We start from the raw sequence: 15,867 nt of genomic DNA, 5'->3' as shown, positions 1-15,867 counted from the left end.
GGTGGAGTTTGGCTCGATCGGAGAGGTGTGGTTGAGGAGGATGTTGCAGAATTCGTCCTCAGGCCGAGCCAAGGTGATCCAGATGGTCGAGTTGGCCCTGTTGCCGCTCTGCTGCTCATCACTGGAGAGAGACGCCGACGATAGTGATTATTGGATTTCATCCACGGCCTGCACTGCGATCGACGACAGTGACTATTGGATTTCATCCATTTTATGCTTTTGGATTCAGAAGGAGAAACGGAAGATACCGGAGATTCGGAGAAGACGAGAGAGCAAGAGAAGAAAATAAATGAATTAAAAAAAAATAAAATAAAATAAAATAAAATAAGAGTAAAAAATAATATTTAATTGATATAGGGAAAATGAAGGGAATCTATTGTGGGGTGTTTTTTTATAGGGAATCAAAAAGTGGTTTGGTTCCCTAAATTTTTCCTAAATTAGGGAAAATGGTTGAGTATCTGCTGCTAGTGCTCTAAGGAGTCTAAACTTCTACAGAGTACGGAGTTAAAGGTTATTGACGAGGCAGCTCCTGTGAAGGTTGCTTCTAAGAAAACTTTTCTGGCAAGAAGGTTTCTTACATAGGGGATTTTTCAACCCAAGTCTTGACGGGCAAGCTTCGCCTAAAGTATCAGTCGCATCGTCGTTAACTCTGGTTGTAAAGGAAGACAATGCAGTAGGAGGCCCAGGGGCTCCTTTTTTGGGTAGTTGCGTCACTCCAACCGTTGATAAGGTTGAAGACCTCAGGGTGAACAGTCTGATCCAGTCTTAGAAGTGGCCGATAAGTTTTGGTCCGTCAAGGAATGTTGTTTTTGGGATCAGGATAATGAGGTCTGGGATTGGGAGGATGGTGTACCCCCTTTTCCCTTGGGAGGATTGGGCAGCGGATGGTAAAGAGGATGACGTTACGCTTTTGGCTATCTTGGATGCCAGTGTAAGCAAATAAGAGTTTTACCCGAAAACAATGATTGAGCGCCAAAAGACCAAAGGAATGAGAGAGGTGTTGAATTTGAAAAGCTCCATTAATTACGGCAATGATTATGCAACCTCCTAGTGTTGAAAATGCAAGGCTTACATGATGTAGTGTTGAGTGCCTCTCGTGAGCCTTAGGTCTTTTGGTTTTTTGGATTTTTAGGGTCTCGTAGGTTCGCTTGGGTCTCTTTATTTTTTGGGTTGATTTGGTTGTTCTCTTATATACTACCTGTGTACTTAAAAGTATCTTACGCTCATTTTATAAAATTTTATTACTTAGGAAAAAAAAAATTAAAAATTAAAAAGTTAAAAAAAAAAAAAAAAAAAAAAAAAAAAAAAAAAGAAGAAGAAGAAGAAGAAGAAGAAGAAGAAAGATAGTGATCAATTTACAGGAAAAAAGAGAAGTTGTCCATACAAAACAAATTTTTATGTAGGTTTCCAACAGTTTCTGAAATCTTAAGGCTTGTATCCCTTCAAATTTGTTCCCAATAGCACTTGTTCCAAGTACTCACTTGCCTTACAAATTTTCCATATTTTTTTCTTGGATAAGTATCCTACTAACCATAGCCCCACTTCCACCCCCCAAGAGGGGGCGAACACCAAAAACTTTAATAGCCATTCATACACATGGTGACAGAAAGAGAGACCTTTCAAACAACGTTGTTGTCCAAGGAGAGTCCTGGTTGGAGATCTTCTAGGGGCATGGAGGAAAGCCACCAGAGTAAGCTTCTGATGCGTACTCCAGCTTTCTCTTCTCCTTAACTTGTCGGAGGAGTCCTGGTTGGAGATCTTCTAGGGGACCAGAGTCGGCTTCTGATGCAGTGATGCGTAATCCATCTTTCTCTTCTCCCTAACTCGCTGTAATGCCGCCCGCATGCAGAGGAGTATAAAAGACGGGTCTATCCCTTTCCTAAGGAACAATTCTAATCTTGGGAAGAAGGTATTGTTAGAAATTTAATTCTAGATGGCAATCAGTTCCAATGTCACACAACAGGGTGACTGCATATTTTCAAGACAGCAGTGTACAGCCCTTTGCTTTCAACTTGGACTCTAGACCAAAAAACTTCAATCCGGACACCACCAAGTCCGCAGTCTTCTTCTTCATATGTTGAATTAGTATTTCATCATACACAATCATACTGGCTTCTGTTAAAAGCTTGCGCTCTCTCAAATTCGAAAAAACCTTCCTTGCCTCCTCCATTGTCCCATGCTTACACATGCCAGAAATGATAGCAGAGTATATAACATCATCTGGAGGACATCCCTGCTGCATCATTTCATTCAGTACCTCAACCACCTTCTCGGCATCACCTGATTTGCATGCATGGAAAATGTTAAGAGTATACTTAAACTCCATAGGTCCACTAGTAACATTGGCTAAGCAGCCACGAACAAGCATCATAGCTGCATCAATGTCGCCACTTTTGCAGAGCCCTTTAGCAAGAGCACGATAAGCAGCAACAGAAGGAATGGATGACATCTCTATGATCTTATTATAACACGCACATGCCTCTTTAATATCATCAACCTCAACCAAACAGTCAATTGCAATACTATAAGTCGATGAGTCAGGTTCAAAAGTCGATCCCTTCATTTCATCAAAGAGTGACAACGCCTTTTTCACCTCCCCATTCTTGTGAAGAGCCCCCATAAGAATATTGTATATAGAAACGCTACAATAACCTCTTCGTTTCAAGTCTTCAAACACTAGTACAGCCATCCTTGTCCTCTCCTCCTTCCCAACCAGAAAGGCAAAGAATTTGGAAAGATCATCAATGACAGAAAATCCTAATCTCTGCATTTGGGTGATCAACTTGCAAAAGTCATCCATCCTTCTCATCTCAGCATAGCCCACCAAGATGGGATTCACAGTCACAAAGTCCGGCTCAAGACCCTCCTGAAAGGTGACCTGAAAGAGCTTGTGAGCCTTATCCACCTGCTTCACACCACACAAACCTTCAATAAGCGAATTATAGATCCCCAAGTCAGCCCTATACCCAGAATCTACCAGATCCTTCAACAAGCCACAAGCCAACCCTATCTTCCCGTCCGCCACAAATGCCTCAACCAGCGACCGATATATCACTCTATCGATCAAACAGCCCTTCTCCTTCATCTCCTCGAAAAACTCATATCCTCTCTCCACCCTCCCACCTTTACACAACCCCGTAACCAACGTTGCATAAGCTATCACGTCCGGCTCCACATTGTCCCTCACCATTTCCTCCCAAATCGTCAAACAGGCATCCAAATTCCCCTGTGAAACCAAAACCCTCACCATCGCCGTGTACGCGAACACGTCCGGCTTACACAAATTGGTCCTCATTCTCCCCAACACCTCCAGCATTTCGTCGATTCGACCCACTTTACACAACCCTTTTATCAAAATCATGAAAGTGACGCTCTCTTCGACCAACCCATCGTCCCTCAAGTCCTCATAAACCGACAACGCCAAATCTACATGACCGGTTTTGACCAACGCATCGATAATTCTATTGGAAAGAAAAACCCTGGGTTTGATCCCAAACTTCTTCATTTTCTCGTAAATGTAGTAAACCCTAAGACCCCTATTGGCATCGGAGTGCATTCTGATCAAGATTTCAAATTGCTTCTCGGTGGGCGGCTTTCCCTGAGATTCCATTAGCTCGGGCAGTTGATCTGCGGCGCGAAAGCGATTGGTACGGTTCAAACAATAGGCGAAGGCGTTGTAGGAAGCGAAATCATGCTTGTAGCCTTTCTGCTTGCCCGCCCAGTGGAAGAACTTGGAGGCGAGGGCAGGGTCGGTTTGGACTTTGAGCAGCTCGGCGACGAGAGTGGGAGTGACGCGGCGGAGCTTGTTGAGATCAGCGACGACGGCCGGGCCCCAGCGGTTGTCGTGCTTGCGGAAGGAGTCGGCGATGAAGCGGGCGATGGGGGAGAGGCGGAGGGAGGAGGAGAAGAAGTTGTGGTGAGGGCAAGGGGGAGTGGACGGTGGGGATTGGGTATGTGTGTCCCAGTTCTGAAGATGGAACGGTTGGGATTGGGGATGGGGATGGGGATGGGGATGGGATTGGGGTTGGGTGAGGGAGAGACGGTTGGAGAAGAGGCCACCGCGGACGGAGGGGCGGTTCTGGGAGGGCTTGCGGTGGCCGTTGAAGAAGTACAACTTCTTGTGGGGTTTGGGGGCTGGGGACTGAGGGGGCATTTCTTGCTTTGTTGTTGCTCCCTTTGCTTACTATTTTTAATTAAACCTTCTGCTTCTCATTCACTTCCTTCCCCCCTTTGCTCTTCGAGTCATCCTTCATAAATTAAATAGCGCTCATCTTTCACGTCAATAATAAATAAAATGAGACAAGAAGACTGAGTTGGAGAAAAATTGGTCTTTATTATTTGTTAGGCAATGTTATTGAGCATATTTGCTATAGATTATTATAGAAGTTGATGATGCGATGTAATTTGTAAAATATAATAATAATAATAATAGTATAATTTGACAATGTAATGTTACTTGTAAAAATTAATAATAACAATAATAATAATAATAATAATAATAATAATAATAATAGTTAATTTTTACTGTCACGTCATCATTGTTTATTTTTTTAAACATGTCGGGTGTTCTTTAGCATGTAAAAAATAAATATATTTTTTAATAGTATGTATTTCTTACATACTTTTTTAATAATATTAAAAAAAAGAAAAAAAAAAAAAAAAAAAAAAAAAAAGAACAAAAAAAGAAGAAAGAGATGTCTCTACAGAACACGTTACTCTTCTGTAGATCGTAGATGAAGAGAAGGTATAATTGAATGGCAGGGTTGTAGAATGTAGATGAAGAGGTATAATTTAATTTGTGGTGCTTGGGTCAAAGTATGGAATTGATGACCCAAGTTGGGTTGTTGCAATAATGCCCAGAAGGCCACATTCCTATTAAGATTAACACGACGTAGCATCAAAAATTACTTCTTAATTTTATTTCATTTTTGCAAAGTTTAATTAATTTTAAAACTGATTTTCACTGCCATATCATATTATATAACAATTGTTTTTGTTTTTGTGCATTCAAAACAGATAAACAAATTTACGAATATGAAAATTGGAGTCATCACCAAAAAGCTAAGCCAAATGAAAAGGCAACACAAAACCAAAAGTAGGAAGTATTATCAGCGATTCCATTTAACTTCCTAGTGTTTTGGACCTCTTACTCGAGACTACTTGTAAGAGACTGCTTAGTTCTTCGGTCATTAAAACATAGATAAACTATTCGTCAGTAATTACAAACATTAGTCAGGGATTCACTTCCATTTCTCCAATCATAAAGTCAGTAACCTCAACCCAGTTATCATCTCACAAAACATCATCATTACTTTTAATCCAACTTTCTGCTCAACAACAACAAAAGACGCCTACAGGCGCTCCTATTTTCTCTACTAATATCAACAACAAACCCCCCCTAAGAGTTCTCATTAACCGCCTTCTCAATTTCTTCAACATGATCCCGGAGTACATTCCACTGCATAAGAAAATAGTATTATAAGTATATATTGCCTTCACTGACCACCAACCAAAACAAAATGATTGAAATACACACCTGCTCCATGGTAAGTGAGATACCTGAAAACAAGTAAAAGAATGTCAATGCAGGTCATGGTTTTTTAAAGAAAAGCACAAACCTACTCAACACAACTCCCAACTTGCCCAAAAGACATAATGTACCAGACCCATATGAAAGGACAATGTGTACTACTACTGAATGCGTTCGACAAAGTGTTCCAAACTCTTCTCTCTTTTTTTCTTTTTCTTTTTTTCTATTGGAAAGTACCGAATTCACCACTGAGTTTTGACCGCATGACTATATCCTCTACCTCGTACTTATGGAAAGCTCTACCTAGTATAGTATTGTGGAAACAGTAGATCACGTTTGAGCTTGAGCTAGAGCTAGACCACATTGCATAAAAGTGTCAGTCTTTTACCTCCAAATATTTCTTTTTTCTTGCTTAACAAGCAATCTTAAACTTTATTTAGGCTATCCCAAAAAAAGGCACTTCAAAGATGCTAACCTTTTACCTCCAAATATTTCTTTTTTCTTGCTTAACAAGCAATCTTAAACTTTATTTAGGCTATCCCAAAAAAAGGCACTTCAAAGATGCTAACCAAGTAAGCAACAATTTGAGAAAAGTAAAAATAGTGTGGTTTCATTTCTTGACTAAATTTCATGAATACATGGCTCTAGGAGCGTGAAAAACTGGCCCAACATACGCAAAAAACACAGATCACAATCCACTATACAAGTAAACAACAAAAAAGGAACCCTCGAATCTCGATCAAGATCTGCTACTAACAAGCTCCGTGACTCTTTGTCATGAACTGGTTCAGGTCATCAGAAAAAAGGCCTAAGAATGTTTCAAGCCCTAATGAACTGTGACGGAGCCTTTTTTTCTTTTTCTTTTTCTTTTGTGAAGAGTAATAAAACTAACTAAAAGAAGGCACAACCCTTTCATATAGGAAGTACAATAGAAGAATTTTTTTTTTTTTGGGATAAGTAATTGCAATTTATAAAAATAAAAAAAAATAAAAAAAAAAAAAAAAAAAAAATGCAGAGGGGCGCAACTCTTATACACGGGAAGTATACATAAGAACCCCTAAAAGGGCCGAACAGAGAATAATTTTAAAAAGTCTACACAAGTAAAAACATTCAAACTATGATGGGACGCTATCCAAATATATAACATATTGAGCACCCGCTTCCGTAGCTCCACCATAGATGTCTCTACATCTTCAAAAAGCCGCGCATTCCGCTCCCTCCAAATACACCACAATAAGCACAGAGGAGCTAACCGCCAAGCTTCTTTAGTACGACCACACCCTATCGCTGGCCCCCAACTATGCAACAACTCCAACACCGATCATGGCATAACCCACTTTACCCCAAATAAATAAAAATGTAGCTCCAAAGATCCTGGGTGATTTCGCAGTGAAGCAACAAATGATCAATAGACTCCCCACTCTTCTTACACAAACAACACCACTCAATCACTATAACATTTCTCTTACGCAAGTTATCATGCGTCAATATTTTGGCCAAAGCAGCTGACCAAACGAATAAAGCCACCCTTGTTGGAGCCTTAACACGCCATATATTCTTCCAGGGAAAAGATGGGTCATCTTTCCTAATAAGCTCTTCATAGAAGGATCTCACCTCAAATAAACTTTTTTTAGAGGGATTCCACACTAACCTGTCGCCCTCTCCATGTCGAGCCGAAATGGAGTATAGACGATCGAAGAAAGAAAGGACCATATCCATCTCCCAATCCTGAATTTGACACGTAAAGAGAACATCCCACTGAATTACACCATTATAGAAGATGTCTCTTCTATTGTACATCTTCTTACATTCTTCTACTGTGGAAGTACAATAGAAGAATGTAAGAAGATCAAAAGAAAAATACAGCTAGCTAAGGTCTAAAATTGCAAAAATGCGAAAACTCAAGAAAAGATGAAGAGAAGCCACCACTTGACTTCACTTAATCAAAGAGCAACCTCAAAACAATAACTGCAACAAAATCATAAAGAGCATCCTAATTCTAAAAAATGTCACCATTGGACTTTTCTCTAAATATACCAGCAATGAAGTTCCTGAAATAAACACAATGATTTCCAATTACTGAGTCTAACTACTCATCAAAAAAATTACTGAGTCTAACTGGAGGAAGCCAACACAGAAACACTGGACCACTGCTTGCCAACTAGATGCATGCAATTCAAAACTAGTTTTATGCTTTTATAGGATTGAAGTCTCAAAGGGAAGTTTGTAATAAAGGTATTAGTGTCCTAAGAACGATAAAGATTAACACCATATTGATCATAATCAGTAACATTTGCCTCCAAAATGATGCTAGAGTTGGAAGATGCCGTGAAATGATTAATAGATATAGGTACTGAAAATTCCACATACTCTAATATGAACTCTGGTAAGCTTGATTGCAAGTAAGACTGTATGATAGATCTGATACAAGACAAGTTTTCAGGGTTTTTGTAAATTTTTACTGTTTTTAATTTTTAATTTTCTTTTCTTAATGGTAAGTAGTATAAGAGAGGTTTTTAAACACAAAAAGAATTGGTGCCAAGAGAACAATGAGACTAACCAGATCCGTAATGTTGAGATGGAAGAGGAAGCCATGAGGAGGATCATTTATGGGAATAAGAGATCTACTAATGAGATGTTTTTAAATTCTAAAACCGTTATTAATGACACATGAAAATAGGGCATCTCTAACCACATTGAAACAAAAAAAAAAAAAAAGAAAGAGAGAGAGAGAGAGAGAGAGAGAGAGAGAGAGAGAGAGAGAGAAAGAAAGAAAGAAAGAAGGAAGAAAAGAAAAGAAAAGAAAAGAAAAAAAGAAAAAGAAAAAGAAGAAGATCAATTGATCCCCTAAGGTAATTAGACCTTTCACGTATATAGTAAGGTCCCATGGTTATAAGCATCCCTCCATCCTCCATTTACACTTTACTCCTTTATAGTGTTTTTAGCGCATGGAGGAACAAAGTTTGATTTGGAGGCAGCATTAGCTGCTGCAACCATAACAGACACCTTTTGAGGAAGAAATTTGTTAAGTACACTCCGCACATATGGACGAGGAATCATTTCAAGAGAATTAACCGGCATAGAAGCCTCCGAGAACAAGCATTCAATCAATTTTGTTAAGAGGAGTGGTCAGTCAGTCACTCTCTCTCTCTCTCTCTCTCTCTCTCTCTCTCTCGCGTCGACGGACGTACAATTCTCAAAGACACCGAGAGAAAATTGGTTCTCTTTCCGGGAGCTTGGACATGGTGAGAAGTTGAGGGATGGATAGACGATTTCTGGTGGAGGCAAAAGCGTTTGCTTTCTCAGTTATTGAATGAGCGTCAGTGCTAAGGGTGGAAGAAAAGCGGAAATTTTATTCCGGTGCGGTACTCTCCAGTAACCAGTGCATCAAATGGCTGGTTTCGACTATGGAGGTGTTGATGGGTGGTCATGGTCTGTCTGATTTTGTCAAATCTTTCAGGGAGGGGGCGAAGGTGACGATAGTTCGTATTGGAGGTAACATTAATGGCCGGTTTGTGGAGGTAGCGGTCTATGGGGTGGGCGTTCAGAGAGGATTCCTTCGTATTCCTGAGGGGCGGGGTGGTTGGGGTTGGCTCAAGTTTATTAGTGAGTTGCATAAGGCTATAGAAGTTCTTGGTTCTTCGGTAGGGTGCGGGTTCGGTGTTTCCTCGCCGGAGGAGAAGGCAAGGGGGAAGAAGGTGGGGGATTGTATGGGAAATGCAGCGGGTCCACTGTCTTTCGCAGAGGCGGTTCGCTCGCTGCCAACCATCTATGCTTTTGGTGGCCGGATTCTGGTCTCGCAGGAGGAGGTGGCCTGGTGCGAGGAGGAGCAATTCCCGATAAAGGAGCAGTCTTGCGCAATAGTCCGGCCGGCGGTGGACTGTTCCGCCTGGGAGAGAAACCATTTTGATCCGGTGGGTAAAGAAAGACCTTTGTGTCGATGGCTCCAATGTTCGAAAAGGTAGAGAGTGCAGAACAAGGGACTGCGATGTCTCATTCTGCAGAAAGATCCTCGAGCAGGTCGGTGTATGGCTGGATTGGGTGAGTGGGTCTAACGTGGGCTGGAACAGGATTTCTTCTGTTGGGCTGAAATTGGGCCGGTGCAGGTTCTCATCTGCTGTGCTTAGAAGGCCTCGCTGTAGGGATGGTTCTAGGAAGTTGGGCCTTAAGCCCAACCCCAAGAAGGCTAAGAGGTCTTTCCCGGATAAGGTTTGTGGACTCAACGAAGCGGGGTTGGACTCTGAAATGTCAGGATTGGGTTCTTCGGCGCCGGAAGTGTTGGACGGGTCGTCTTCTACTCTTCCGGTGTTCAAGTCAGGCTCGTCGTTGATGGGGGGTTCTTCTCTGGTGGAGAATCCGGTTTTCTTCGCTCATTCTGCTTTGGCCCGGCAAGATGGGTCTAGGTCGTAGGTGAAGACGACGACTGGCATGGGTGGAGGGTTGTCGGATACTGGCGAGTTCTCCGGCGCAAGTCCTAGCTTGAGCACGGCGGTGGTTGAAGATCCGTTCGCCTCAGAGTGGGCGGCGAAGCCCAACCTGCGGTCGGATGTGTTAGTTTGTGACTCAACCCCGTGTCTGCTTGGGGGGTTGGGTTCGGACTCTAAAGGATTTGTAGGTCCCTCTTTGGGGGCGGCTGCGTTGGGAGAAAGGATTCACTTGTCTCTTCCGGTGATGGCGGATAGTGGGGCTCCCATTTACCCGTCCGAAACCCAATCGGTCATGAGGTATCAACGGAAATCGAAGGCCAAAGCTAGTAAGTTGGATATTTCCTTGATTGATGAGGCAATGACAGCTTTGAGGTCGCCGATGACGCAGTGTTTGGGTACATCTTCTCAGGCTTTGGTTGGGACTGTGGTTAAAAACCTACCGATGCCAAGTGGGGGAGTGGGTCTTCGGCGCGGGTTCTTGCTCCCGAGAGTTCCCTCCCCCTTGAACGGCTGCAAATCGTTGACCATTGACAAGGGTGAGACTCCCAATACGAATGGTTTGATCCAATCTCAGGAGTGGCCGGTAGGGTTTAGCCCATCAGGGGAGATTGTTTTGTGGGATCAGGGAGAGGAAGGTGATTCTCCTCACCCCTTGGGCGTTTTTCCTCCCGACTTACACTTGGAGTGGGAGTCGGATGGTGCTGAGGATGAAGATTCTGCCCTGGCTTTGTTGGATGCCATTGAGGAAGATTTTCATCGGGGTAGTATGGGGAAGCGGTATAAGATTAAAGGAAGGAGAGAATTGCAGAATCTAAAGAGCTCCATAAACTACGACGTTGCGAGTGTGCATTCTAGGAGTAGGAGAGGAAAGGCTCAGGTTTTGTAGTTTGTGGGTTGCTTGTGGGCTGCGGGTGTTGTGTTTTAGGGTGTAGGTTCCTGTGGGTCTTTGGGTGGGTTTCTTGTGTTCCTTGTGGGTTGGATTGGGGTTCTTTGTGCTTGTAGGCTTAGGTTCCTGTGGGTTTGTGTGGTGGGTTTCTTTCTTTCTTTTTTTGGGCTGTTTTTTTTTCGTTTTCCAGCTTTGCGTTTTCTCTTGTATACTGCTGGTGTACTAAGGGGCGCCTGACGCTTTTAATAAAACCAAGTTATTACTTTTAAGTTTGTTAAAACTGGGGGGTAATTACATTTTTCTCCCATGAACTACCAGTCATTATCAACATGCCATCACGAACTGACACATCGACCATAAGAGAGTATTCAACTACCATTTCTATACCTTTACCCCCCTTCCGTCAATCAGCGTCGTTAAATCGGGCGGTCAACCCATCACTTGCTCACATGCAATTTTATACTCACACACACACGATTTTTGTGCTGATAAATCAGAAAACACCAAGAACTTTATGAGCGTCGGACCGATTACGATCAAGCTGAGCTAGTTCCCGCCACCGAGCACAAGCCTCCAGCGCCATGATGGCACCATTCACAGCCACTGCCAAGGCCAACGGAGTAGGCGACGTGTGGCCCTGGCTCCACAAGAACCATCGTACCAGCTTGGCCTGGAGCTCCTACGAGAACTGCCAGAGGCTGGTCGACGAACTCTGTCCAATTGACGCTGGTGTTGACACGGAGCTCTCCCGACCTTTGTATCCACCGTCATCAACATTAATCATTGTCTCAAGTGAGTTTACAAGATGGTAATATTATAGAAAATGATCCAACTTACATGTTGGGTTTGTGCTAGGCTTTAGCGGTGCTCATGGACCCACATTTTGCAGAAAATCTAAGAGAAGAAGAGAGAAGAAAGTACCTGAAACATGTGTATAACCACTTGGGCGTTGTTCAATGCATTGGTTGGTTTTCACAGTCCTTGTTATCCAATTGGAGATTCAATGGTGCTCCTCTATTATGCTCTGTTTATCGAGCCTAAAACAAAGGAGGATAACAACTAACTCCTCTGCCATGTCTCTCTTCTCCCACATCTCCTGAATGTGAGAGAAGACCAGAAGGTTGCTTCCTCTACATATTCAGGAAAAGAACATCTAGAAGCTAGCTTTTGTCTTGTAAGCAACCATGCCTATATAATAATAATAGAATTTTGCTTACCAAAGTGGTCTTACTAAAAGTAAATAAGCAACCAGTTCCGTTCCAAGTGACAGTTAGTTATTTTTATCTATCCACCAGGGCTTCTGCAGCCAAGCCCACAGGGCATTCTATTCCCACTTCATGACTAAGAAGAGAGGAGGAGGCATACGTGGACATGTGATTGCTGAAAGTGAGGAGGGGGACCCCAGGCGGTCGGGATCGGACAAGGCGAATGAGGGTATCAGCGTTGTGGACGAAGGTAGAGTTGAGAAGAGTGGCCACAGCCTTGGCGAACACACCCACCACCATTAACACCAGCTTTCTCGGAATCCCTCCCATGTGGTTTGCCCGCCCTATCCATTCCATTTTTCGTCCCATTCACAAACAATCCCCCACTCACACAACCTCTCTGTAGTCTTGAGGCCACGACCGTCGAGGGGATGATGGCTCTCGTTCATTTCACACGACCCTTTATTTTTCTTATTATCAATTTATATATGTAGTGATTGGGCCTGTATGTAGGCTTTGGAAAAGAAAAAAAAAAAACAAATGGTTCATTTAGACCTAATATGTAATATCGAGTAATAATGCTTGCAAACAGTATGCTTCCATGCTCGTGAACCAGGGAGTGAAGCACCTTTTTCTAGACAGAATCCCTGCTTTTCTTGTTCTTTCAACCGCAAAATAACGCGTCCCACTCTTAGAAGATCCATACCAAGGGCCTTTCTTGATAAATCTACCTTTCATATATCCAAGCGTGGTATTGGCAGTACTTCTGTAAGTACTTCACATTACATCTATATCCTCTTCTCAACTTTGGGCAGTCAATTGTTTTCTCCCCCCACCCCCCCAACAAATCTGAGCCAATGGCCAAAGCCGGTGCATTTCGACCCTTTCTTATACTTGAAAACTACTAAACAAACAACCAAAAACACCCACAAGATAAATCAACCAAACATCCCAAGTCAAAATGAAAATTATAAAAATGTTAAAAAAAAAAAATTAATTAATTACCGAGAGCATCGTTGAATTGGAACGTGTTTCTCGCAGCCCGGTGGTTGTAGCTCTCAGTGGCTTTCCACTACCCGGACTCGGTCGCTCTGTTCGTCCGGTTACTGTTGGGGTACTTGAAATCCCGGGGACAAAAGAACCATTCTGGGTCATCTGACTTGATTGCTGATAACCCTACACAACCATGCACAAGAGCGTTCATCACAATAGCATACTCCCATTTTACACATAGACACTATATGAATGGATGAAGTAAAAGTAAACGTACTGGGTAAGTCCCACAGCTCCCACTTGCAAACATCAACTTCAGCGATGTCGCTAACCTGGTTGGAATCTGTATCCCACCGACATTCTTGTCATGCTCGTCATCTCTTTCTAACTTCAACTTCTCTCAAGAAAATTAGAAAATATAGGAGGAAACAAAAAACCTCAAGACCCCCATTTTCCACGTCAAAATGCACCGGCCGGCATCCATGCAGTTCCACCTGGCTTGCATAACCCCACAAGTTGATTACGGCGCTGCCACCATCATGGCTGAGTGCGACTTCCCTCAGTTGGGCATGCCTCCTGTTCGTTTCTTAATTGGGCAACCTTCTCTTGCAAACAATCCCTTCATCTAGCCAGTATCCTGTTGGTCGAAGCCGATGGTGGTGAAGATGTTGTAGGAGGTGAACATGGCTGAGTTGACTAGGGAGGTGAGGATCGAGTTCAAGTTGGCTGAGTTGACTGTATGTGTGTGAAAGAAAGATTGGATGAGAGAGACTGAGGTGATATAGCTTCAACTTGAAAGTGAGGGTAAAAGAGGAAGAAAAATCAATAAAATTGCATGTGAGGCGCACGTGATGGGTTGACCATCCGATTTGACAATGCTGACTGACGGAAAGGGGGGGTAAAGGTACGGAAATGATAGTTGAATGCTCTCTTACGGTCGAAGTGTCAATTTGTGATAGTATGTTGATAATGGCCGGTAGTTCATGGGGGAAAAAGTAATTACCCCTAAAACTTACCAAGGGGCGCCTTACGCTTTTTTAATGAAATTAGTTTCTTACTTATAAAGAAAAAAGTTTGTTAAAACTAGAGAGCCAAAAATTGATAATTTGCTTGTGAGAAAAATTATTGCTACTAAACGAAAATCAAATAATGCATACCCTGTGAAGCAAGAAAGGTCTAAGTACATGAGATAGCCAACGACTACTGTAATAATAATGCAGAACAAGTGAGACATACCAAATTTAACACAACTCCTCACCCACCCACCCAACCCCCCCCCAAAAAAAAAAAAAAAATCCTCCGAAACACCCTTTATCCTATCCTTATGTATTTTGCCTCCATATAACCAAAAGCCTGTCCAGGCTTGCCTACTCTTTTGAGTCTCACTTCCTCCTACATGTCAAGCTTCAGCATATGTAAACAATTGAGTACCCAATATTAAATTTCTCATTACAGAAAGTAGTAAAAATTCCCAGACAGCGCTTATCCCGCACCGGGAATTCTCCCTGTTGTTACTTAAATATTAACATAACACTTCCTATTTTCAAATTCTTCTGTAATCATACACAAATTAATGCTTTGAACGTATATATTCTCCTTTCAAAGTAGGGTAAATCCTCAAAAATCACATTTTTAAATTAATGATGACTTCATACACAGTTTAAGTCTCAAAACTGCAACGTGATTACTCATACAATAACCTAATCTCCACCACCCCAAAAAATTAGTGGTTTAATTCCAATTAACCCAAACCCATGACAAAAAAGGAATTTCAAACCCTACGAAAGAACCCAAACTGGAAATTAAACTATAGAAATATCTCGAGTAATTAGTCAATCCTAATGAAGACCGCCTTTTGAACAACCAAATGTAACAAAAGCAAAAGGCAACAGATATACAATGCAGCAAACTTTAAGCATTACGCCAAAAAAGTCCGAGAGAGAGAGAGAGAGAAAGAGAGAAGAACAGGGACCTTTTTTGCCAGGCAGTTGTTTTCCATCTTTAACGTAAAACTCGCGAATGTCGACCACAACCTTCCCTTGCCAGCTCCTCACCGTCACTCTCCTATTCTTCGATATCTACCATACACAAAAACCCAAACAACCATTTTTATTACAAACCCTAGAAATCCACACTCATATAATATATATCGACAGAGAGGGAGGAACCTCGCAGACGACTATGTCGTCGGTGGAGTCATCGGAAGAGTCTTTCTTGGAGGTCTTCTTCCTCGGAGGCGCGTGGCCTTCAGTGTCGCCTTCCGACGCGTACTCCACCTCCTCCTTTCTCTTTCCCCTAAACCCCGACATTTCTTCTTCTTTCTCTCTCTCTCTCTCTCTCTCTCTGTGTGAGAAAATATGATATGATTATTATAAACGGCGGAAAAGCAACGACAAAATAAAACCTACGAATAGGGGTGTAATCAACTGAGGCGAGTCGGATTTGGTCATTTCGTGACTGACACGTTTAAGAGATGCTCTAACCGAGCAGAGGTTGAGCCGAATTTAAAAATTCTTGTTTGAGCTCGGCTTGCTAAATAAACACCCTAGCTTGAGCTCGAATTCGCTAAAAATATTATTTTGAGTCGAGTCAAGTACTCGAACAGCTCGACTCGGCTCAAGCTCGAGTGAGAAAAGAGAGAGATACGAGACAAAACAATTTCTCAGAAAATGTTCGAGTTTGTTTGGTAAGTAATTGTATTGTGGAATATTTATTTGAATAGTAATAAATAGTGATTGATGTGATATAAAATTTGATAATGTTTTATAGAAAAGTGAAAAAAGTTTTGTTTTGTAGTGAATTTTTTTATTTGAATAATAATAATAA

The 15,867-nt window shown here is 42.1% G+C and overlaps 2 protein-coding genes across 4 annotated transcripts; both read right to left on the bottom strand.

Moving 5' to 3' along the window:
* Nucleotides 1-1,381: 1,381 nt before the first annotated feature.
* Nucleotides 1,382-4,244, bottom strand: LOC133857801 (pentatricopeptide repeat-containing protein At4g20740). The gene has a single exon (XM_062293148.1). The coding sequence runs from the start codon at nucleotides 4,151-4,153 to the stop codon at nucleotides 1,979-1,981; it is 2,175 nt and encodes a 724-aa protein (XP_062149132.1). The 5' UTR covers nucleotides 4,154-4,244; the 3' UTR covers nucleotides 1,382-1,978.
* Nucleotides 4,245-5,094: 850 nt separating this feature from the next.
* LOC133857354 (RNA polymerase II transcriptional coactivator KIWI) lies at nucleotides 5,095-15,489 on the bottom strand. 3 transcript variants are annotated; one of them, XR_009898327.1, is made up of 6 exons: nucleotides 15,210-15,489; nucleotides 15,014-15,119; nucleotides 13,319-13,776; nucleotides 13,054-13,224; nucleotides 5,537-5,559; nucleotides 5,095-5,458 (listed from the first exon to the last, which is right to left on the bottom strand). XR_009898327.1 is itself a non-coding variant. In XM_062292594.1 (4 exons), the coding sequence occupies exons 1-4, from the start codon at nucleotides 15,348-15,350 to the stop codon at nucleotides 5,399-5,401; spliced, it is 330 nt and encodes a 109-aa protein (XP_062148578.1). In that variant the 5' UTR covers nucleotides 15,351-15,463; the 3' UTR covers nucleotides 5,095-5,398. The 3 variants fall into 3 exon arrangements, 2 of the variants coding, with proteins under 2 accessions (XP_062148578.1, XP_062148577.1); XM_062292594.1 differs by lacking the exons at nucleotides 13,054-13,224; nucleotides 13,319-13,776 and having other exon boundaries at nucleotides 15,210-15,463; XM_062292593.1 differs by lacking the exons at nucleotides 15,014-15,119; nucleotides 15,210-15,489 and having other exon boundaries at nucleotides 13,319-13,658.
* Between the last annotated feature and the right edge of the window lie 378 nt (nucleotides 15,490-15,867).

The sequence above is a fragment of the Alnus glutinosa genome, chromosome 14 (assembly GCF_958979055.1).
Source record: "Alnus glutinosa chromosome 14, dhAlnGlut1.1, whole genome shotgun sequence".
Lineage (NCBI taxonomy): Eukaryota > Viridiplantae > Streptophyta > Magnoliopsida > Fagales > Betulaceae > Alnus > Alnus glutinosa.
This window is presented reverse-complemented; position numbering and strand designations above follow the sequence as displayed.

Coding starts and splice junctions, on each gene's coding strand:
- LOC133857354 (XM_062292593.1), bottom strand. CDS start 13,351: ATGTTTGCAAGTGGGAGCTGTGGGACTTACCCA. Junction 13,225..13,318: donor GGAGCTGTGGGACTTACCCA/GTACGTTTACTT, acceptor ATGGTTGTGTAG/GGTTATCAGCAATCAAGTCA. Junction 5,459..5,536: donor TCTCACTTACCATGGAGCAG/GTGTGTATTTCA, acceptor TTTCTTATGCAG/TGGAATGTACTCCGGGATCA.
- LOC133857801 (XM_062293148.1), bottom strand. CDS start 4,153: ATGCCCCCTCAGTCCCCAGCCCCCAAACCCCACAAGAAGTTGTACTTC.